Source organism: Molothrus aeneus, chromosome 2 (assembly GCF_037042795.1).
Source record: "Molothrus aeneus isolate 106 chromosome 2, BPBGC_Maene_1.0, whole genome shotgun sequence".
Classification (NCBI taxonomy): Eukaryota; Metazoa; Chordata; class Aves; order Passeriformes; family Icteridae; genus Molothrus; species Molothrus aeneus.
Genome location: NC_089647.1, coordinates 31025060 through 31050082, shown reverse-complemented (window position 1 = coordinate 31050082; position 25023 = coordinate 31025060). Strand labels below are relative to the sequence as shown.

The 25023-nt window shown below is 41.0% G+C and overlaps 1 protein-coding gene across 5 annotated transcripts in view; it reads left to right on the top strand.

The window, feature by feature from the left end:
• The window catches only part of TENM4 (teneurin transmembrane protein 4), a 741938-nt gene that overhangs the window by 620830 nt on the left and 96085 nt on the right, over positions 1-25023 (top strand). For all 5 annotated transcript variants that reach the window (XM_066572311.1, XM_066572312.1, XM_066572314.1 and 2 more), the window contains 3 exons: positions 553-579; positions 7944-8090; positions 22169-22385. In XM_066572311.1, the coding sequence (XP_066428408.1) occupies positions 553-579; positions 7944-8090; positions 22169-22385 (391 nt within the window). The remainder of the gene's footprint in view (positions 1-552; positions 580-7943; positions 8091-22168; positions 22386-25023) is intronic.

Here is a 25023-nt window from a genome sequence, read left to right as displayed (position 1 = left end):
TAATTTGATCTAGGGCTAGAAAATGCTGCATAAATGCAGTATATTACCATTAAAAAGATCCAGGGAAAAGCCTGTACCAGTCTGGTAAGGTCACGGAACTATGCCTTTTTGCGTGGAAAAATATAAGACAATCAGGTAAGGTGGAGGACTTTCAAATGTCTCTGCTTTCCTGATGAAATGCAAAGCAGTCAGTAAAGTGGAGAGAGACTTGCAAATCATCAGAGCATTGCAATATCCTGATATACATATATACACATATACCTATATATATATATATATATAAACACATAAATATATATATAGAACTTTCCTGTTTTTCTTCCTTATCTTAATGAGCAAAGATGACTGAATGCCTTACAGCTTTCTCAAGCCATTTGACTGAGGAGCACTGTGCTCCACTCTTCTTCCTTTTTTCTCTCCTCATAATCAAGGTTTTTCTTTTCATATCACAGCGAACTCTCCTTTGCCTTCCTAGCACCTGCACAGTCTCGTAGTAAGCCGCAATGCACTTATTCAATCCTACCTTAAATGTCCTGTCTTTTATCTCCCAAGCTCACTATCTGGATAAGGTAGTGAAAGGTATGCTCTTCCTTCCTTTTTTTCCTATTGTCTTTGTGTTTCTTTTTTAAAAATGCACCATGAACATGCTGTGTTGAGGTTGCATCTCTTCCTCATTGTCACCAAAGTGGTCCCTAATGTCTGGAAGGGTGAACTTTCCAGTCATTTATGTAGGAAATACCTCTGTAAGTGCTGTGACCCTGTGTTAACATCGTATCAGTGTTCCTACCCATTCCCTTGTCCCTCCTCTCCCCTCCAAATCATCTCTCATCCTCACCCTTCCCACTCAGGTGAGGCAAGTCAGGAGAAAACAAGTGTCTGTGAATACAGCAGGAACCCTGTACAGTGATGTGTTTTAATTAAATGTCTATGGTCCATTTTGTAACAAAGGTGAGTGCGCTTTCTATGTGGAGTCTTCATGTTTTTGATTCACAACTGCCAACTCTTACATGGGAGCTTTAAGTAACTATATATTGAGGGCTTTTTTCGTAATACAGAAATGTTATGATCCCAAAATCTCTGGTTGTATAAATCAGTGGAAATTAGTGAATGCTGCATTAATGTACACTTCAACAAAATCCAACCTTATGCTCCTGTTTGTAAGTGTAACACAAGTCTAGGACACAGACCTTTCTTCAAAAAAGAAGAAAAGGAATTGAACTGTTCGAGAACAGTGATCATCTGCTGTTTTTTAAAAAAATCAGTTATTTGTTAATCAGAACAATGAGCTAAATTGATTTAGGACTTTTTAATAGAAACAGACAGTTCAACAATGCACTTAGTTTTTGAAAAATATTGAAATAGCATGCATATGGTTAAATACTACAGTCTGACAATAAATATGATTGAGTTGGACTTAAATATTTTTCTACATGGCTGATTTGACACTAACAGCAACACAAGGTTGACACCATGCTAGCTTCATATGTTTGCTGGTTAAACAAACCAAAAAATCAGGTTGAACAAATAAATTTTTTTCTGTAGTACGATCCTTCTTTTCAGATTTTGAGTAATCAAAAATAACAGCTGTGAGAGGCTGAGGATGAAGAGCAGATATGCTCAAGTATTGACCTCCTGAGCAGTTAAAATGAAGTCTGCTATATAGGGCTTGTGTGGTGTGACAAGAAACATGCCCTACTGGCTTCACTTCTCTAGGAGACTTTACAATGCAGTGATTTTCTTTTTTTAAAGGCAGATTCAGGAACAACTGGAAATAGGCAAAATGTTTGAATAGACAAATACCAGTGATGAGGAAATGTCCATAGTTTAAATACTTCCATCATCAGTGTAATGCAGCAACTAGTAGCTGTCCTTGGACCCCTCTTTATGGATTAGTTGATTGTACAGTGGTAGTTAGTTTTCTCTCATTGCTTAGCACCAAAAAACCCCCGTGTTTGACTTTATTTAAATTGGGAGGAAAAAGTACGTTCCCTTTCTTAGATCAGGGAAAGAGGGACATTTATTGTGCCCTTATGAAGTAAACATGGTGGCATCCTAACTGGAAGATATGGGCCATCACTAGGGAGCTGATCAGAACCTGCTGTTAATGTTCCACACCTCAGTGTTTTGCATTTCAAAACCCCAGCACTCCTCCTTTTCATCTTAATGTGTATTGGAGAAGGCTGCATCAAAAAGTAGCAGATAAGCATTGAGGGCATAGAAGAGATGAAAAATCAACCTGCAGAGCCTGGCAAGGAACCTTCAGTACTGATTTGCCCATTCAGTTGCCCAATTTTTTTAACTAAGTCATTTGTAGATGTCATTTTTCCTCTAGGTAGCTTTTTGACTCACCTTTATGCCCAATAATAAAGACACATTATATTTAATGAGTCTTTCAGTAGGTAACAGTTAAAGTAACATACTAAGAATAAAAGATCGTCCCTTGCTATGCATGGCTGCTTTTGGAAAGATTAGCAATAGCTGAAACATTAAAAGTACATGGTTTTCTACTTGGCTAACTGCATGGTGTGCATTTTTCAAAACTAAATTGCTCATGCCCTTTTGGCTTTCTTAATTATTAACATCTTTCTGGTTGAAATCCCTTCCCAGTAATCCTGTTGTCAAAGGGTGAGCCTGATTTACTGCTGAATCTTTCCTACAGCTTTACAATAAACCAGTCAGTTAGAGAAGATGTAGAATTGTTCCTAAATGGGAGGGCAACTTTTAATAGCAAATATCAGCATAATTAAACCAAAAAGCTCTAACTAGACTCAGAGTAGAGTCTTCTAAACTAAGGCCTAATTAACACTGGTAGTGCTTAAAATGAGAAGAGGTGCCTATTATTTTAATAATAATTAAAAGAGATGCTGATTTTAGAGAGAGTTTCTCCATCCAGAAATTACTGAATCTGATGGTACATCAGTTTAATTAATTTCTATTACTGAATATCAGTTCTTACTCTTCAAAAATAATCATTAACCACATTAACACTGTTGTGATGCATATATAAACAGCTATTTTGAATTTTAAAGTTGCTGAACAACATTAGAATTCAGGGGTGGCTGCAAGGGCTGCTCCTGAAGTGTGAGAGCAAGTGAGAACCCAAGGTCTGACTAAAGCCAGTTCCCTCATTTGTACAGTTTCCAGTGTAGGAGCTCTGGTCAGTAACTTCTTAACCTTCCTATTAGAGGACACATCTAATTAAGGATTTCTGGATTCCAGTCACCACAGAATATCACAGTGGTAGTTTCAGAGTTGAGTTGGTTTTGGGACAAGCTTTCATAGTTTGCAGGGATCAGCTGATAATTTGCTCCTCTCCTTTAGTCTTAGACAAACTTCTGCAGGTCTCATAGCGTTTGTTGTTCTCTCAAGCTTCAGGCATTTGCATCTTCCCGTGTTGCATTCAGCCATGTCCTACTTGTCCCAGAGCTCAGCTGCTGTCTGGGACTTCATAAGAACCTCCGTCAGGGCTCTCCTACGACAGTGAAGGAAAGACAATAAATAGCCTTTTCTTCTTATTTCAAGTGGCAGTGAGATTTGCCTTAAAGAAAAATGCCAGTAAATGTTGCTTATAGTTGGACTAATTCGAGAAGGCTTTAACTGTACAGATCATTAAGAGCAGATTATTTTACCAACAGTCTTAAAAATTGCAGGATGACTTCTGGTGACAGTCTCCTTTGACTCTGATGGTCTGTAATTCTCTGTTTCAAAATTAACCCACTTTTTATATTGCTTCCCTGGTCTGTTCTCTCACTTGTGTGGCAGACTGAACATCTTTGTGAATGCCCTTCAGAATCTTTCAGCAGCACTTACATGTGCTTAAGTTTGAAACTCACGTAAAGGGTTTCCTCCCCCTTTTCCGAAAAAGCCCTATTCATGTATTTAATTCTCTTAGTCACCCAAGTACAGTTGACATTAGAAACAGGAATAATGGATCATTGGTGACTTCTAGCCATGAAAAATCAGAGCTGCAAGATTATGGTGGTGTAAATCTCTGAGGATTAAGCCATCCTGCTGTGGTCACATTCAGAAGCAATTCGGAAACAAGATGATCTCTTTGCTTTATTCCCCAGCATGGGGGAAAGGAGAGGATAAAGTTTATTTTGTATCATCTTTTCATCAAGTGCTTTGAAGTGCACTGTCTGTGGAATGAGGAAGATTGTACCATCCTATCTGTGTAGAGTAAGTGATGGTGAAGTCTCTGTGCACTGAACCACTTCAGAAATGGTAGTACTTATAGGTCCATTATCCTGGATATATTGGCTTATGTATCTCTGTTGTCTTCTAACTTTCTGAAAGCCCAAGTCCTCTAACAGCTGCTGTATTTTTTTTTCCTATTAATGGTTTACTTTCTCTATTCATCTTTAAAATGTCTGCTCTCCTACCAAACCATGATACTAGGGGTTCAGTTTAATCCTCACAGCATTGAAATTTTGATGAACTGTGTAATGTAATGGTAAACACTGGAAAATCTCTATGTTCCTATACCTGTGAAGAGCCATTTCTGTCATCAGGAAAGCAAGAACTTTCTGGTTCCTTGGAAGAGCTTTATCTACTAAGAACCAGAGATCACATTCTCCTTAGTGGGAAGAGACAAACTTACTTTCTGGACTTAAAGGGTGCCAAGACAGTGGAGTATAAAATTGCAGGAGAAGTTACCCTACTTTAGGTATCTACAGATGCTTATATCTCATCAGGGCACCCTGGATTCCTGTAGTATTCAAGAAGAAGAATAGATATTTTGGGAAGGCATAATCTTACGAGATACTTGCTCTCGTCTCTCCTCTCCTCGCCTGACCAATGCTTTTCCTCTGCTTGTCCTCTTTCTGAAATGCTTGGCTTACTTTCTCTGGGTGCAGATCAAGAAGATTTCAGAGTAAATCCTGAAAGTCCATTCAAATACTCTCAAGCATGTTTCATATAGACAATGACTTGCACACAAAATTCACATAGGATTGAAAGGGGTCTCCTCAGTTAGAGTCCAGTCTTCTGCTGGCAAGGACACATTGTGTAAAACTTTATATAAATTTACCAAGCTCTATGGAAAAGTAACTGAAGAATCTTCTCCTTAACACTCCCACAGGGAGTCTGCTCCAGAACTTCATTCCTTTGATCCTTGCAAATGATTTTTTTTCCTAATTTCTAGCCAGAATTTATTCATACTTGGTTTATGTCCATTTGTTCTTGTGCCAGCAATACTCTCTTTACCTTAAATAGCTTTTAAGAAGTTTTCCCTTCTCAATGTTTATGTGTTTCATTAACTTTTGGGAAAAAAAATTAGACTCTTTTCAGCCACTATTGTCCAAGGAAAGACAAATCAAGCTCTTCCCATTTCCTCAGATGCCAAAGGTGCTTCCTCCAAACCATAGCATCTGTTTTCTGCCATGCCAAATTTCCCTTTTCCTAAGCCTGGGAGAGTAGAGCACATGCAGTTCTGTATGAGGTCTTTGTTTTCATAGCTAGATTAGTTTTCCCTTACATTTCCCGGGCACTTCTCAATGAGCCAAGATCATAGTGTCTTCAACTTCATCCAACTCTTTCTGGTTCTCACTTCACTCCTATCCAGGTCAACACTACAGCCCCTTTGTTCTGCCCAGTCTCTGCAACTGTAGGAGAGAAGAGAACTTTTTGGCAAAGGTTTTAGAGAGTCTGAGGAGTAAAAACAAGAGGTGTGCTCAGTGGTGATGCACCAGCCAAGCTCTAATGGAGCCATCCAGTATACGCATAAATCGAGATTTCTTCAGAGGCTTTTCATCCAGACAAACCAAAGCAATGGCACAGGTTTCCCAGGGAAGCTGTGGATATCCCACCACTTGAAGAGCCGGATTGGATGGGACTTCAAGCTTCCTGGTCTAGTGGAAGGTGTTCTGGCCATGGCAGGGAGATTGGAATTCCATGACCATTTAGGCCCATTCCAACCCAAACTGTTCTACGATTCTGTGATTTTTAGAGAGGGGGAAAAACTCCTATCTCTACTGTCAGGATGGTCTCATCCAAATTGGATATATCTACTCCAAAATGGGATTACCTACCTAGCCAAGTAATTTTAGGAGGTTAGTTAATACACTTCTTCCTCTTTCATTCTCAAAATAGCTGAATGCTTTCAGCTTGTACTGAAAGTAAGTAAAGGGATCAAATATATAAATTAGCTGTAGCATGGAAAAAATCTGATTAAATGGTTAAATGTTTGGCGCTGTTGTAAGTAACTAAAGGCGGGATATTAAAATTAAGAATTTCAAGTAGCCTTGCTTATAAATAGCTCTTCTGTAGTATATAAATACTAATATAGTGTGTAAATACCAAAATACACAACAGCATGCTGACACATACAAACACATTTGCTGCATCCCAGAATACACATTTAAAAGACTGAAATGCAACAAATTTGTTTGTAAAGGAGAAATATATTTAAGATCCTTCTAAAGGACTTTTCCTTACCACCTTTGTTCCGTTTTCCATTTGGCCCATGTATATCAGTCACTTGTTAAAAAAACAGTCCTAAAAAAATGTTTGTTTTTTTCTCTTCACTGAGAAAGGTTCTGTGAACTTAAAAATCTCCCTGTGAAACAATTTTTTTTTTGTTTGAAAGGCATTTCTAAGCCCCATTTCCCCAATGCAGGACACACTATGACATGGGATGCTCTAGATGGGGCTCTGCCTTGTGGAGACCCTCACACATCATATGGTCAAACAGGTGTTGAGACAATGCACACCTCTTCACTGTCCTTTAGCACAGGATAGGTCTGTGTTGTTCACACAGGTTCACAAACCTGTCTTGCAAAGCTGAGGACCTTAAAAAAACTCAGACTATATGGCAGGATAGCACTATACACATATAAATAGAGAAAGCATTAAAACAGGGCTTAGGAAGACTGAATTGTTTCCCTGGTGTAATCAGTCCTGCTGAGTGACTTCACAGTCACTTCAGTCCCTTGTACTTCAGTTTCCTAAGCTGTTAAGTGTCTCTTACATTTCTGACAGCTTAGTGGTAAAGATTTTTGAGCTTGGCAGGTAAAAAGCCTCCAGAGGGGTTTAAGCTAAGCAGCCTCCCTCACACCACTGCTTACTGTGGAAATTACTCTGCTGTTTCCTTGAAGGGGTGGGGAGGGGAAAGTACAAAAATCTCAGCAGGAGGACATCAGATGAGAAAACCAAACCCTAGTGAGCAGATGGGGAGGTTGGTGTTCATCCTCCCTAACTAAATTTTATCAACTATAAAATGCCTGCCTCTGTACAGTGACTCTCTCTAATCACTGGGGAGAAATGGATGTTTCCAGAACATGCTTTAGCTCATCACCATGAGCATCAAACCCACATGAGGAGTCTTCTGCCCTGGGACAGTCTGTTTCTCTGCTGACTACAGAGAGTTGAAGGTATCTCAGTTTTAGATTAATTTGAACCAGATGAGATGAATCCCTCCCAAAATTACTACAGTAAAGAAACTGTATGTCTTCAAAATATTTTCTACCTTTCCCTTTCCAGCTGGTTTTGAATGCTTACCAGTCTGAGATCTCAGAATTATTGAAAGCCATCTGCTTTATTCTGCTGGGTGTTGTGAACTTTATTCCCAAATGCAACTTAGGTAACCCCAAGTACTAGTCTCCACATACCAAATGTTTTGAGAGGCTCGGAGGGCAATGTGCTGCCTTGCTTTTGCAACCAATGAAGCAGGAATATCTCAGTGCCCCCCTGAAACTCACCATTCCCTCAGTGCAGTGAGTGTGGTTGTGCTATGAGGACCTCCTGGGAGAGCCAGAAGCAGCTGCCCATTGAGTAGTCACCACCATCCTGACACCAAAGCAGGTTCGTTCCAGGTGGGAAGACACCAAGTGGGAGTGGAGAAATCAACTGAAGGCAAAGGGAAAGAGCTGTTTAATGAGGCCCTTTCTAGGCTATGTTGCTTTGTGTTTTGAGTGTGTTTGAACGTGTGGCTGTTTGCCTTGCAGAGGGATGCCCTGGCTTGTGCAATGGCAATGGCAGATGCACTCTGGACATGAACGGCTGGCACTGCGTCTGCCAGCTGGGCTGGAGAGGACCAGGCTGTGACACTTCCATGGAGACGGCATGCGGTGATGGGAAAGACAACGATGGAGGTAGGACACGAGCACATGTGATATGTCAGGCTTCACAGAGCCTATAAACCTCTCACAGTGAACAGTCATCTGGACTTGATTCTGCAGGGCAGATTGTTTTTTGACAGCTGGTAGAGAGCAGACAGCAAAATCTGCCAGGCTGACTCAGCCAGAGTGGATTGGAATTCAAATTAAATGGGTTTGGATCTGGGGTGCCAGGGCTGAAGAGGGACATTTGTTTGTCTTCAAATCAAGTCCATAGAGCAGAGAGCAGGCGGAGGCTGTGCACCTGTCCAGTCCCTCTACTCCAGCCAAGTGGCTCAGCAGTGACACGATGGGACCACCTCAGGCAGTGAACATCCCTGACTGTTCAAACTTTGCCCTCACTGCCCGAGGCTTTCATCAAGGCTCTGCAGTTGGTCACTACTGACTTTGTATGGATATTTTTCATAAACTTAGAGACTTGGGTGACTGATCCCCATGCCCACAAGCCATCCAATCCCTCTCAAACCATGTTTTATTGATTACTGTTCCATATGTAATGATGTCAGGCCTGTGAATAATAGCTCTGTGTAATGCAAACTTAATATTCAGAGTTATCTCATTACAAAGGAAACTGTGGTGCAGTGTGAAGGTTTGAATTAGAGAGCAGGAGATGAGATATTAACTTTAAGGCATAAGGGAGACTGCATAATTTGTTGTGTTGTCACTCAGCAAAAGGCTTTGTAAACCACAAGTCTGGGCCAGGACCCAGACTGTGAAGTGGAGACTGCATTTTGCAAGCCTCTGTTTTATCATATTCACAAGAACAGTACAGTTAAAAAAAAAATAGCCAAGCCAAGTCTGTGATTATCTGCTTCACAACAACTGTGATTCTATTTGAATATTTAAAATACTTCTACACATCTGGCATGGCAAATGGACCAAATTAGCCCATTAGAAAAGATGGAAAAATTTGAGTACCATACAAAGAGTACACACTATAAAACAAAGATGGCTTTTTACCTCATATGGAACTGAATATCACTGTACTTGTCTTTTCTATTTACAGCTGACACAGGGCAGCAATAAAGGTCATCACATCAGATGTGTAAAAGTATGGTAAATAGACCAAAGGTCAGTCCCAGTTTCCATGGAAAAAAATAACCAGCAAAAGTCGTGTGAAGTTTTTAGTAAGAGAGACAGAAGGAGTAATCCAGCCTAACACACCATGTAAATCATAACTGTATGATATCACAAAGAGCATGAAAAGACCCTGAGCATCTCTTTATATCTCCTGAATCAAGGGTTAACCTTTTTACCTGGGTTACCCTCACCTTGAAATGAGCTGCCTTGCAAGCCTGCAGGACAGCAGATGTACACGGGAGAGACAAAAGGCATTGACGGGTTTACAAGTTAGTGCACATGAACTACTAACTGGCATTTGGTGAACCTGTGTGGAGCAGTGGTGTGCACAGCAAGAACAGAGCAACTGATAGGTTGTAACTTATTTGTGGCAGCTTGTTCATGTGTCAGAGCCCACAAATGGGTGTTGACTTTACTCTTGGTACGCTCAAAAAAAAGAAAATGTACATGGTGTGCATTACAGATTACAGATAATCAGTCATACACTGTGCCTTTGATTTGGCTGTATTACTGCTAAGGGCTCTCTTCAACGAGCACTGTGCCTTCTCCACCTTTTGGAATTCTGTCACATACACTGGAGTGATGCATGCTCAGGGCTGAAGAAAGGTGGTTTATTTTGGTTCACTGGCAAGGATCCAAACGTGGGATTTGCTCATGAATGTTGGTAATGGAGGTAGAAGTCCTTCCATGAAGCTTTAGAAGTCAAACAACTGACCTAGTCAAAATGGATATCACGAGTGGTGAGAAAGAGGTTAGTGGGCCTGTTCACAGTACCGGGGGGTTCACTCTGCCTGAGCTCATACCTGGCTCCTACTCTGTGGTGTCAAGTGTCTGCTAATCAAAATCTCTGCAGCCGGAAATTCCTCAGGATAATGGGAGCTGAAGTCAGAAACTTTTTCATCAGCTGCCAGCCTAATCATACCCTGAGGGAGACGGGTGCTAAATTACAGGGTGCATTCGGCTCTTAAATTTGGAGGCTGTTCAGATAAACAATAACAAGCTGAGCAGGAGTCACTCAGAAAGAAACTTGGTGAAATTTAATCTTTGTTAAGGCTAGTAAAAAGTTGTTTCTGAGTGCAGTTCCCTCTCCACAAAGTGTCATTTATCAAAGCTAACACTTAGGTTTCACACCCAGGTCCACTTTGTTTACACTTTTAAAAACCAAGCCCATCAACTTGAAAGAAGCTGTAGCGAGTAACTGAGAGCAGGTGATCATCCAGTATCAGTTAAGGAAAAACAGTGCAATGACAGAGCTGTAACAATCTGGGTAAAAGGCCAAGATTTTGTACATTTGACCTAAGAGGCCACCTGTATTGCAACAAACAGAAGGTGTTTCTTTAAATCAAGACGAGAAAAGTGGTTCTTGCCTCACTTCAGTAAAAAATAACCTCTAATTCATGGCTGCAAACGCTCACTACCTAAGAGTAGGTGTGACAGGTAGTACCTATATGTCTCACCCCACACTGACTGTTCTGTCATGTACTTGAAGAATAAGTTTGAAAGTTTAAAAAATCAAGGAAATTATCTTCTGTGACAAGTCCTAAAAGTAGAGTTAATGGCATTTGATAATACCTTGAGAAGAGGCTGGTATTCCATAGGCTAAATATGGGCTCTGTTGCATTGGTAGACTCCTCTGTTAAGAACATAGTGTACGGGAAAAACTGAGGGGAAGAGAGGATATTCTTAACTAATCTCATGAATATACGGTTGAACAGCAAAGCTGTGTTACCTGTCCTTGTTCTGGAGAAATCATCTAACTGTTTGAGAGCCAGAGTTGTCCAGTTCTCCATTTCAATGAGTTTGCATGAAGAGAAAATCACACTGAGGTGAAATCATGAGAGGACTACAGATGTTAAATGAAATTGCTCATTTGGTCTAAAAGTTCAACACAGTTACTTTATTTGAGGGTCTTTGTTGTTCTTTGGGGCTTCTCCAGAGTAGCCAAGTCTTCCAGGTAGGGTGAAGCTTGCTGGTTTTCCAGGAACTGGAACCAACCCGTCCTTCATTTTCTGCTTTAAACAATTCCTGTTCCTGAGCAGCTGCTCAACTCTGTCAAACTTGAATCTACCTTACTTGTGGAAGGCAAGAGGCAATATTTTTCTCATATGAAAAATATGTCTGAAATGACAGTGTTCACAATATTATCTAAACCTTCATGTTCATTAGCAGTTTCTGTTCAGTTGTCTGCTTTTCTCCACTGCCTCTTCCCAACTGAAATACGTCCAAAGGTGAGTGTTAGTGGTTAAGGGATTAAATAGGTAGATAGATGGCTAGATAGATAGATACCCTTCCCAGTCAAATAAGCCTGGCTTGTCATAATATATATTGCACACCATTAAATAAAACTATAGAAACTTCATTTTTCTTAGCTGTCATCTGGTCAACAATCTTCCTTTGGGACTGAGAGAAATAAACCATCCTGCTTTCTTTTTCTGCAAGAATTGTATTAGCGAAGCTCCTTCCCCTCAGTTTATGTCTCATTTAGCCTAGGACAAACAGAGAGTTCCAATGTACCCATGGCCCCATTTTGCCTTTGCAAGTTCAGTCTGTTCTCCACCAGATGCTTCCCAAAAGCTAGCAGGTGGAGCCATTTGTATGCTTTCCTTGACTTATCCTCCTGGACCAGAACAACTAAAGGTTGCCTTAATCTCCCATCCCTGGAGCAGTGATCAGGTCACTTCAGGGACAGTGTAATTCAGGAATGGTTTCTCTGAGGCAAATCAGTGATATTTGTTTAACTGTACCAAAGCCCACTGGCAGCTCCACAGTGCCTTGCCCCATTCAAGGATCAGGTAGTGCTTGTGGTAAGGTGGAGACTTACATAATGCTTTGGAACAACAGCATTTCAAATCTTTCACAAGAGAAACTTTGGCACAGCACTCTGGCCTTCTTAACACCCATGTGTTCACCATCTGTCCACCACATGCCAAATAGTGTTAGAGAGCTGGCAGAAGTCTGCACTGATCTTTGCAGTGCATAGGGGTTACATCTGAAGTTAGTCTCAGGGTTTTAAAGGGAACAGTAAAGAATCCAGGAGAACCCCAGAATGCAAGCCTTTGTCTTTGCAAATGGTTGAGCTGCAGACAAAGTAGTGGGGTGCTTTCTGATGCTTCCTTTCTTCTTTTTGCCCTCATGCCCTTGGCTTTAATAGATGAGAAGATTGTCTCCTGGGCGTGGTGTGTGAGCTGTCTGCTTCCTCAAAACCATAAAAAATGACACAATAATGTGCTGGCTACATTTGTGGAGGGAAATACTGAGATCTGACTGCACCTGGGAAAACAGCCATCATAAATTATCATTTATCATCACAGATAGATCCAGTCAAACAACAGGGTCATCTTGGAGGAGCCACAAAGCACTGCTAAAAGGATTAGAAAGCCTCCTGTACTTAAAAGATTGGGTAGCTGGTATAATTTGTTAGAAATCACCCAGCTTCTCTTCCTCTGTTTCATGGTGACTGTTAATTGACTCGTCCTCAGATAAAATGACCAGTTCACATTTTCAGGTTTCAGCTCTTTGCTGATTTTGTGTTGGATGGTAATACAGGGTGTCTCCTGTGGCTGGTTGTTGGCAGCAAGGCTGGCAGGAGGGCATTGTTAACCCAGGGCATTCCGGCATCCTGGAGCATGTGTTGATCATGCCATTGGAGAGGATTATGTATTGTGAACGGGGGGGTCTAGCAGTGTCTTGTCTTGACACTTTGGGAGAGCTCCTGGTACTTTGAAGGAGTCCTTAATGAAATGCCTTTGATTAATAGATTCAGAAAGAAGCTATGAAAATGCTCTCTGTGTTGAGGGAAACCTACCATTGTCTGCTGAAATGAGAGAGCTAAGTTATGGGAAGGAGGCACTGCTGGTACACAAAATGTAACAGGTGACATGAACCAGCTTCAGAAAAAAACAGATTGGACACTTAAATCACAAAGCATTTCTGCACTTCAAAAGATGCTTAAACAGAGTTTGAGCACCAGTGTTTAAAGCAGAAATTCAGGAAAGCTCTACCAGACCTACTTTAGCATCTAAGGGAAACCGCTGCAACTTCTGTGAGACAGAAAGTCCCCTTAGAATCCTAAGGTTTTGCACTGACTATGCGGAACATTGCATAGACTGCATGGCCACTTCCCTCTTGACCAGGATTTGAGAAACATGCCAATATCTGAGTTATCTGAGACCACTTTCCAAGATGCTTTCAAATGATTGCTTAAATTGGCTTGGATTCAGTCAGAGCATGTTAGGGTGAACTTTTCAACAGTAGCTTAACACTTGCAGCACTTGCCAGGAAAGTGAGAGACCTTGGTGACAAGGATCTCTCAGCTGCTGAGGGTGTGAAACCACTGTTCCCACCAAAAACATTTATAAGTTCTGAGTTACTTTTGCTCAGAGGAATCACTTTTAAGATGTGCTTTGACTCCTGAAGGAGGCAGTTTCAGGTATACTATTGCATGACAGTCGATCAGGTTAATTGTCACAGACATCTTTTCATGAAAATCCTTTCATTAGGATTTTTCCTGCTGAGAAGCTGAGAAGCTTTAGCAACAAAATGTAGACAATGGTTATCTGCTGCTGTGGAATGCAACAGGTCCATCTGTGATTGGCCCATCTTGGATGTTTACAATTAATGGCCAACCACAGCCCAGTTAGCTTGGACTCTCTGTCCAAGACACAAACCTTTATTATTCATTCCTTTCTATTCTTAGCTTAGCTAGCCTTCTGAGATGAAACTTTTCCTTCTATTCTTTTTACTATAGTTATAATGTAATATATATATCATAAAATAATAAATCAAGCCCTCTGAAATATGGAGTCAGATCTACGTCTCTTCCCTCATCCTGAAAACCCCTGTGAACACCATCACAGTTAATCAACTTGTGCTTACTGCCCTGTCCAAATGCTAGTCACAGAATCATAGAATATCCTGAGCTGGAGGGGACTCATAAAGATCATCGAATCCCAGCTCCTGGCCCTGCACAGAACAACCTCTACTCTGTCAGGTTTGGTGCTGTGACCACTTCCCTGGGGAGCCTGTTCCAGTACCCAGCTACCCTCTGGGTGAAGAACCCTTTCCTAATAGGCATCCTAAACTTTCCCTGACACAGCTTCATGCCCCTCACTCGGGTCCTGTCACTGGTCACCACAGAGAGGATATCAGTGCCTGCCCCTCCTCTTCCCTTTGAGAGGAAACTTCAAACCATGATGAGGTCTAGCCTCAGTCTCCTCCAGGCTGAACAAGCCAAGTGACCTCAGCCACATCTCATACAGCTTCCCATCCAGAGCCTTCACATTCCTCACAGCCCACCTTTGTACACTCTCTAATGGCTTAATACCTTTCTTATATTGTGGTGCCCAAAGCTGCACACAGGCCTTGAGGTGAGGCCGCCCCAGTGCAGAGCAGAGTGGGACAATCCCCTCCCTCACCCAGCTGATGATGCTATGCCTGATGCACCCCAGGACACAGTCTCTCCTAAGCTAGAAAAGGCCCTCACACGCGTTGCTCAGCTTCATGCAATTCCCTCAAATCCTAAGTTGCTTGGTTTATATGCTGCTTTGCTGGCTGTTAAAAATCTGCTTGGAGAAAGGAAGAAGCCCATGAAACCAGCTGCATCAACTCTATTCTCCAGAGCAGTGATGAGCTGCGGGATGCTGTGAACTTGTAGATTCTAAACACATTATTACAGGTCTGGTTTATGCCAGACAGTGGTGATTATCATGTGTTTCCTGTCATTTCCTCCTTCCACTTCCTTTCTTTCTCTATTCAGATGTTTTTTTAAAGAATGTAGCTCTGGATTAGGATGAACATTTTGCAGAGTCTTTCTGTAGTGACTACCCCCACAGAGGTTCTGCACAAGAGCCCAAGGAGTCCTGTAATTCAAACACTTAACTGCTATTACATATGACTGTGTTATTTCAAATTCGCAAACAAGTGCTGAACACTTAGAGAAAGAAGTGAGGGCAATTCCTTTCCCAGGCAGCCAGCAATCTAATTTAGCCCAGATACAAGCAGTGAGAAGCTTATTCAGGTGAAATCAAAACAGAGCAGGTGGGATAGAAGGAGCAAAGAGAATATGAATAGCTAACATGAACACAGGGAGTTAACAGTCATATTGCCATTGTTCCTTACAGTTGTGTTTTGTTTTCCTTTGTCTCCTTAAAGGGGAACCAAAAGCTGCAACTCTTGTTGAATAAGTAAAATTTATCTTTGAAAGCACTGGAGTAAAATCCATTTATTCCCCAAATCCAATTCAAGTAAATGGAGTGTCAGTCCTCAGCTCAGGAATTGGATCAGAACATCATTATTCCTGTAAAACCTTTATCAGCACAAACATCCACGTGAACAATAACTTGTTTGTGTAAGTACCTTTAGAGCCTTCCTCTAAACCAGTTTAGATTAGAACTGAAAGAGTAAAACCTGATTTGCTCAGGGGTAAGACTAAGACTTTGTTATCTTTACCTTTGAGCATTTACATTTAAAACCTTTCCCACCCAAACTCTCCCAATAATTCATCCAAAAGCATCACAGGACAAGACAGTGTCCCCACAAAAAGTGATAATGTTGCCTGATGAATGGCACAAAAAGAGAACTGAAAGATAAGAACTGGATGAGGCAAGAGACACGATTATTTGTATAATCAGTGCATTTTATTCTTTTGTTGCCAGTGGAAATTCTCCCATGGGAGACAATGGGGTTTTATTGTTGGTTTTACTTCCTAGTTTTGCTTTGCCGAATACAGTTTCTCATAGAGGCTCATCCCATTGCAGTCAGTAACAAAAAGTGTCATGGTCTTTGGCAGGAGCAATCCTTGAGTTTGTCATGTGTGCTGTCCCAGATTCACCCTAATCAGGCTCCTTAAGCTCACCTCCCTCTGACTGCCTGCCTGCCTGGGGCTCCCAGAGTGTGTCACAGTTCACAGAATGCTCTCTGTGTACAAACAGGTCCATCCCTACCCATGGCCTGCCTGTTCCAGCCTGACACTTGACATGCAGCACCCTGTCAGAGTCTGCTTAAACACATAATAACACCACCTCTGGCTGCAGGTTATTTGCATTCTGTTGGTGATGTTAGCATAACTGATTTTTGTTGCTGCATCCATAACTCCATAAAAATGCTCAATAATTCAGTCTCAGCCACTTAAGACACTGCCCATTAAATCAGCCAACACAATTGTAGGGCCATGAAAAGTCACAGCTAATTGGAAATTTTATTAGCTTTCAAGATCAGCTCTTAGCTGATCTTGTTTACTGCAGAAGCAACGTCTCAAAATCAGGCCTTTGTTTCTGTACAAAGCTCTAATTCTTGACACCTTTTGGGTGCTGCATGGCAGTGAGTGAGGAACTTGGAAGCTGACTGCATGGACACGAAGGAGAAATGAGACTACTGTGGGATTTGTGAGCACTTTGCAGCCACCAAGTGCAGCAACTACTCAAGGAGGGCAGGGACAGCAAGTAGCTCCATTACTACTGAAGAGTAATTATTTTGCAGGAATTTTAAAACATCTGGTTGGTTTGGGTGGATTTTTTTTTTGCATGCATCATACAGACAAACATCATAAAGGACGTGATTTTCAGAAAGTGATGGGTCATGAGCAGTGTTTGAAAGCCAAGTAATTTTAGCTCCTCTTAAATTTGGTATCCAGGTGACTATTTGTGGAAGACAGTGATGATAAGGAGTATCTTGTGAAATTCTTGAGTGAGGTCAGTATTTCCATCTGTTGTCATTATCTAGTGTTGCTGTCTTGATAGTCATAGCGAGTGTTTAAAGTCAGTTAAAATCAGTTGTTCTCCAGCTGGCATTATGCAAATGTTACACTCATCAGGCTGAGGTCCTGCTCCAAGAAGACACAGATACCTTTGGTGTTCAGCCCCTTCCATGAAACAATGCTCCCATGGAGAAAAAGCTGAGCATACATTGCAGATACAAAACTTTAATGACAATTGTGGTTATTTCATTGGGTTGTGCTGACACTTCAGAGCCCTTTGAGACTAGAACAGATGTTTTGTGAACAGAAAATAAAAAGACAGTCTCTACTCCCAGGGAGTTTGCAGTCTAAAGTAGTAGTTTGAAGAGCTCACTAATGGGAATGGTGGATTTGCAGTCTTTAAGGGAGTCAGAGCCTCATTCTAAAAAAAAATTGCAACTCCACCCACAAGATAAGAGCTAGATAAGTCATCCCAAAATAAAACTCACTGTATAGTGATATAAAGAGTGCAGATTACCTGATAAAAATGGTCTTGGTCCCCTAAAATACAATGTTGGCTGAATAAATTGGAGCTGCTTTATCCTCAATGGCAGAAAAGAAAGGGTTTCTGCTGAGCCAAATTAATTTTCCTTCATGTCCCTCTCTACAGGGAATGAGCCAGGGCTCACAAGATGACCTGTCGAGGTGCCATCCACTCTGCTTTATTCTCTGATTACTTGAATGTTAGTGAAAGATGCAAACCACTGAACACATTATTTACCAGATGTGACAATGTCTTGCCAGTGGCTCCCTTTTCACAACAACAGTGGTTTGATTCACCCCATGGTAACTCTAAGATTGCAAAAAGGTAGTTATTTCAGGCTTCATGCAAAGGAAGTGGGACAAAAGAGTTTGGGTTTGGTTTTAGCAGGACTGTCAAAGGATATATATGTGTATATAGAATGCATAAACAGTCTCAAGATGTCTCAAAAATTCCCGTTGCTTGGAAATCAGAAGGAACACAAGAGATGTCTTAAAATCTGGCTTAGTGACACATCTCTGAATTAATTTGTTAATTGGAAGGCATCCATGATTGAAGATGTTTCTGTAGGGATCCCTTGGAATTGGTTGTTGTATCCAGCCCTACTCAGCATTTTTATTATTGTCTTAGAATATAGTTTACTTCTCTCCTGGTAAAATTTTTAGGTCACCTAAAGCTCAGTATGGTGGTAAATAACGTACCCGATCATTTTGACACAGAGTGATCTGACTCACATCACTGCAAGGTCACAAACAAAATATATCATAATGCAGCAAAATGCAAAACAGCCCTGGGAACAAATAAAGGATGTTATACTGGAGGGTTGAGAGATTCTTGAGAAGCAATGACTCAGAACAGGATTTTGAGGTCACTGGAGGTAATTGTCTCAACATGAGTTCTCAGTGCAAGGCTTTTGTACCTTCACCTCTGTGAACCTTAGGAGTATAGAAGCCCAAAAATTCTTTGGGGAAGAGGAAGTGGTCTCTTTTCTGCACCCAATATTGCTGACATAGTTCTGTGTCCAGTGTTGGTGTCCACACGTAAAAGATGTGAAATTACTGGAAAGAGATCAAAGGATGTCATACACCAAAACATCCAGTGGATGGGAAACAAACCTTAAACTGGGAATTTTGTTCTTCCTCAGCTGTTCAGAGAAAAGATTTGAAATGAAACAACAAGGATTTTTATTCTGTGTGGAGGTACTTGCACATGGAAAAGACATCAGAGCATGCAGGGCAGAAGGAACTATGGTAACTTTATGGACAAAGGTCAGACAAGACCAGTTGTGGGATACCAGAGTTAGACAAATCCAACCTTGAAATATGACACAGTTCCCTAGCAGTAATTAAGCATTTCAGAAGTTTCTTGGAGGAAGTGGTTGACTCACTGTAATCAGCTTTCTTTGGTATATGAGATATTTTTCTAAAACACAGGATTTAATCCAGTTCTGGATGGGAAAAAAATCAACAGCCTATGGGCATAAGAGGTCAGACAAGCTGATCATATTAGCCTTAAAACATATGAATTGCAGTAATCCCCCTATGCAAGACTTTAAACTTCTCACAGAGATAATTCAGCAACACATTTGTTCTCTGCTTTGAAGTGCCATGGTCATATTACAGTTATACTTAATTAAGGAAGCTGTCACTTTTTAAAACCAAGGGCTGTATAAAGGCATCCATAACTAAGAACTTACTATGCAGCCTACCTGTGCTCTGGGAGCTACTGGAGTTAGGAATCCACATGCAGGTGATGGGTCTCTGTGGCTTTGCTGCTGCTAAACTTGGGGTGCAGAGAGCATTGACCCCATGTTCACCTTTCTCTGTTACCTGTCTGAAAAATTTGCTTTGATCTCTTATGAAAATTCACCTTTATGCTTTATGGATTTCAAAGGTGTTTTGAATTACAACTTCATATTGTTTTGTTGAATTGGACAGTTAATGCCAGAGTTATGGGTCAGGAGCTTCTCGCAAATGTCACTTTATCCTCACTCTTCTGATGGATCCAGTGAGAGATCTCAGGGCATGGAAAGTCATAGCTGTGTACACTGTCATTATATCTGCTGACAAGTTGCTGTAGGGTACCACTTGGATGACTTTTGGACCATACAATAAAAAACCCCAAGAAAACAGTATGCACAGACATCACTACTTATGATCTTGTAGATTAACTCTTGCTGTTCTGCATGACCCAGACAAAAATAGCCATTACATTTTCCTAAGCTAAAGAAATGCTTTGTCCTGAAACTGCTTTTGGTATTAGAGGGAGTTGAGTAGCTAAACACCATTTCAGCCCTCAAGTGCCTTCATGAATTTAGGACATCAGTGACAAACCTTTCTGGTGTAGTTTTCCTCAATTTATTCCATTTAGGTCCAAAACACATTAGTTGAAAGTCTTATCTGCAGATGAGTCCTCATCATTCTCACCTGTTCAAAACATTGTCCTCTGCATCTATTCTTCAAACATTTATCTACAGTTTCCTGCAAAGACAACATTTTCTTGCTGTCTTGCAGCTTCAGGCCTCAAAACACATTTCTGATGCCTAGAAAAAAGACAGGTTAATGAAGAGGTATGGTACAGCTGGTTTGCCATCCTTTCAGCCAAGTGTCTGTAGCCTTAGAAAACATTATTAATGTGTATGAGAAAATGACAACATTTTATCTTGCTTGAAATTGTAGTCAATATAGTAACAAGGCTGGTTTGTTGTTTGTTTTTCTTTTCTTTTTTTTTTTTTTAGTAGGTAGCTGTGACTAAGCCTGTTGCATCTAAGCTGGGCAGTGTTCTGTGAATGGTCTCTCAAACTCCATCTGAGATTTGACCTTCCAGAATCCTACTGATCTAATCATCTGCAGCAAGCAATTTTTTTTAATGGGCAAAGAAATTCTAATTAGTTCTTTTTCGTTATCACTAGTCATCAAGAGAAAAGGCCAATGGATAGGTTTAGTGTCCAAGATGAACCTTTTTGTGTGGCAATTTTGTAAGGAGTTATAAAGATGTAGAGATGTTAGGACAGACAGAGGTGTGGGTAACAGATGGGATTTTTCAAAGCACTGTTGCTGGCTTAATAGTGCTCCCATTACCATTAATGGCAAGTCCAGAGCACTTGTGGAAATGACCCAGTGTCTGTGTTTGTGTCTGTGTGTGTGTGTATGTGTGCACATTCACATTGTCTTTGACCTACTTGGAAGCTCTGGGAGCCCCTACCAGGCTTGTTCAGCTTTCTGTGTGTGAGTAACCACATGAAATGATGATGTCAGTGATGTTATAAACACTAAACTATTCCAGGATTGGAACAGGTATAACTCAACAGAATCCAAGTCCATGATGTGTGAGCCATCTTAAGTACTAGAACAATGAAAGATGCGATTTCATCCTATTTATATTGCAGTAAATACAAAATAATGCCAATAACATTAGTGAAAGGACTTCTAATTCATACTGGTAAAAATGGGACAAAATGGAAGCTCACAAACGGTAATAATAACAAAATGTCTTGTTTTAATTTACTGTTTCTTTGAGATTAAAAAATCCATTATCCTGAAAACTAAAGATTTCATCCCACTTCAGGAGGGCTCTGCCTCTCAGGACAGTGTTGCTCTCCAGGCACGTTCATTTCTTGCCTCTCTGCTGGAGTTGTTAGTAGGATGCTTGCTGTAAAGGTGGTGTCTGTGACATATGGAGCTCTCAGCAGCTACACAGAGACCAACCACTCATTTCACATAGGTCTGGGAACAGCCATCACATGGTAGTAATTTTCATTCCCTGTCAAACTGTCTTGCTTGAACTGATGAGTTGGAAGTGAAGGGCTCCGTATCCCATTACCCCAGAACAAAATCATCCAGTTCCCTTATCTGATTTAAAGATCTGTCTCTACTACATGCTAACAACTTTTATTGCTAAATGTGATGCTTCATCAAACCTCTTTTGAGCTTTTTTTGGTATTTCTTTTCCTGTCACTGCTTTTTACTGTGCTGTTTGCAATGAGCAGTGGCATCTCCAAATGAATGGGGCATGTTGCTATGGTGGTGGGAGGGGAAGTGCCTGCATTTCATGGCTTGACAGATATGCAAACCCTCATTTTACTGGAGTACACTCAGCAAGCCTTTTCATGTGTGTCCACTGCTATTATTGTTGTTACTATTAATTTAATGGTGCTGAAAGTGCAAGATTTATATCCTGAGAGTTTGAGGTCATCTGTTACTCTGTGTTGGTATCAAATCAATGTGACCAAGGTCAAAAGAGATCATACCTTCCCAGCAAAATATCCTTTACTTTCTACTCTATTTTACTAAGTTACATGTATAGATCTCTCTGCAGCCGTGTAGATACCATGGCTTTATTCACTATTTAGTCCTGCTGAAAGCAAACCTGGTAGCTTTGGTGTGATGCAATTATTAGAAGAGGGGTTCAGAAGTTGTGTATTTTGGCAAAAAACCCCATAACCATCTTTGGGGGCTCTGGAGTTAGTTATCAAAGTGACTGAGTTGTGGAATGGCACATCCTAGGATTAATCTAAAATATGCTTTTTTGAGAGCCCAGTGTCATATATGAGTTTTCATGTATTGCATACTACTGCATATTTATGTTATGTATTAATGTGTATTTTGAGTTCCTTAATGTGACTTTAAGTGACCATGCCTTACTCAATGTTGATGAAAATCCACATTTCTCTATTGTGTGGATTGGAAGGAGTTCTTGCAACCTGAAGCCTGCAGCACTCCGTGTTTCCATTGCTCTAAAATGTTCCTTACCCTTCTGTAGATGGCCTGGTGGATTGCATGGACCCAGACTGCTGCTTGCAGCCACTGTGCCACGTTAATGCACTGTGCCTGGGCTCCCCGGACCCCCTGGATATCATCCAGGAGACGCAAGCCCCCGTCTCCCAGCAGAGCTTGCATTCCTTCTATGATCGAATCAAGTTCCTGATTGGCAAGGACAGCACTCACGTCATCCCAGGGGACAATCCTTTTGAAGGCGGGTAAGTGAATTTTGGAGTTGATTCAGTAAGTGGTGAAGCATAAGCCACTTGGCCATTTTAAGACATGGAAGGGCAGCAAGACGCAGAATAATGAAAATTGTTTGGATGAAGTAGATACCTGAAGGCTTTTGTGGTTGATGTAGTTCTGCTGACTGTCTCTTCACCTACAATTTCCTGCCAGCCAGTATGGCAAGATGCTCCTCTTCCAACATATATGACCAGTTCCATGTTTCCTCACTTTCCTTATTTCAAGGAGTGAAAGGCATCCATTCAGCTCTTCTAGATGAAGTGATTGACATTGTGCACAAGTATCTCCTAAAGAGCAGTAACAGATCTTCCTTTGACAGAGACAAAAGAGAAGGAAACTAAAATGCTATTTGCAATCTATAGTGTGAATATTAGAGACTTCAGAAGAGCTGAGGAAAATCATACCATCTAGGGATGGCTGTTAGAGTGATTTGCAATATAAGCAATCAGGTTGAATATAGATTGGTTTTAAAATGAAGAAATTCTTTATCGCTGCAATCATCATCAAGAAACAGGAACTGGGAAACAAAACATAGCATTTCACTTCTGTGACTGCATCTCAGGATTTTGGCTTAAGTATATTACAATCTGTCAGGGCTGATCATCCCTGAAAATCATTTCTTGTAGCAGGGTAACTGGGGTGTCAAATTCCTAGATCACTCAGTGTCTGCCCTGAATGGTGCCTTTCAGAAGTAGTGACCCTGATCCTAGAGGTGGCTGTCAACACGTAGGTTTGAACTCTGTTGAGCTTCACCCAGTCATGAACTGCTTACTTTCAGCTTTCCCACACACAGCAGTTAATAGGTTGGCACTGAAAATACACAATCCTCATGTTTGTGTGGGTATTTATTTCAGCACTTACATCTCAAGTGGCCTCTCAGGCCCCTCTAGCTCTAGCTTTTCGTGGAGGGACACTGCCAGCATCTCTTGGGTACCAGCTCCCATATATTGCCTGTTTTGGTAGTCTACAGGCTGACATCATCATCACAGCAGTGTCAGGAAATTGGCCTGATGTGATATTTGCCCTGATACTTGTTGCTTCCAAGGTCTTCAGAGTTCAAGAAAACTGACAACAGTGACTCAGATTATAACCAAACACTTTTATGTTGCAAATTGTTGTCCTTCATTGGTATTCTGAAGATCGCAGGTACTGGATACTGAACAGTCTGGACTCTGGACAAGGCGTTGTGATTTGTTGCTGTAAAACCAGGCTTCAAGTGCTCACCTTTCATTCTTCTGATGTATTTAGGGTAGCAATTCCTTAACACTTCCACAGAGGACTCTGTTATCAGGTCCATATGTATCCTTTCTGACAGGCAGAGAATTTTGGTACATGCTTAGTGAACTTTCCATACAACTAATGAACTATAGGAATCTTCATATTTGTGCAATAAAATATAAAATTGCAGCTTCTCTTGAAGGGCTGCTCGCATTCAACAGCATACAGAGCTGGGGGGAAATAGTGGGAATTTCTAATTATATAGTGAATTTGTTTCTGAGAGTGCCACCAGAGGATCAACAGCAAGAATGTGTCATTTAGTGTAACATAAATTCTTGCAGGAGTTACGTGTGTTTCATAGGTCTGATGATAGATCTCTATGTAGGAAGGACCTACTAACCATCTGAATTCTGAATCAGGAGAGATTCAGAATTCAAAATGAGCACCTGCTAGCATAAATGTTTGTCTGGTATGTAGATTACTGGAGTGGAGGAATGCAAAGATTCAGATCGATAGGAAGGGTTTTAATGACTGCTCTTGATTAAATGCAGTGGAAGTAATAAAACTTGTTCTACTTAAGTTAGGATGAAGAATTATACAGAGGTAGCAATGATTTATGAGGTTTCTATTCTCAAGTTATCAGCATAGGGTGTGTGCCACTAAGTGTGGTCTACAGATGTGTCACCTCAAGCTGTGATTGTATTGCATCTCTCAAATTAAGTATCTTGATTTGTAAGAGTGATTGCAACTAACATTGAAGAACCTCAACAGAAGGTATATTTTTCCCTGAGACAGCACCTGGTCCAGACTCATGAGAGTGTTGGGTTGTTGAAAATGCCACTACTCTTTTGGGATTTTAAAAGACATCACATGTTCCTGTTAGTTCTTAAAGATCTGGATAGACTATAGATCTGGATAAACTCAACCATCGCAAAGATTTTCTGCTTATTTGGCCTCTCTCTGTAGTTCAGTTGCCTGTTTCACCTCCCAAAAAGCTGGACCTTTGAACAGCTCCTCTGGTCACCCAGGAAATGACAGTGCTTCAGCAGTAGTCAATGACTGATATGTGGGAAAGCATGGGCTGGAACCATCTGGAACCCAGTTAGTCTGGACAGGCAAGATTGCCTGTTTTTGCATGTGTGGATATGCCCTTTATTCAGTAGCATTGTCACTGAAACTTCACCAGTTGCCTTTCCAACAGACAGGTGATAATATCCCTTTTATCCATGGATCCTTACTCGGTGTCTCTATAAAAATCACACCAGCCACTGGAGGCAAGATGAGCTGTTTTCATCACTTCTTCCAGCTGCTGGCTTAAAAGTTTGTCTGACAAGAGGGAGTTATTCTTACAGAGGGCTCCAGCATCTTGCTTTAGGACAGCCCTCTCCTATT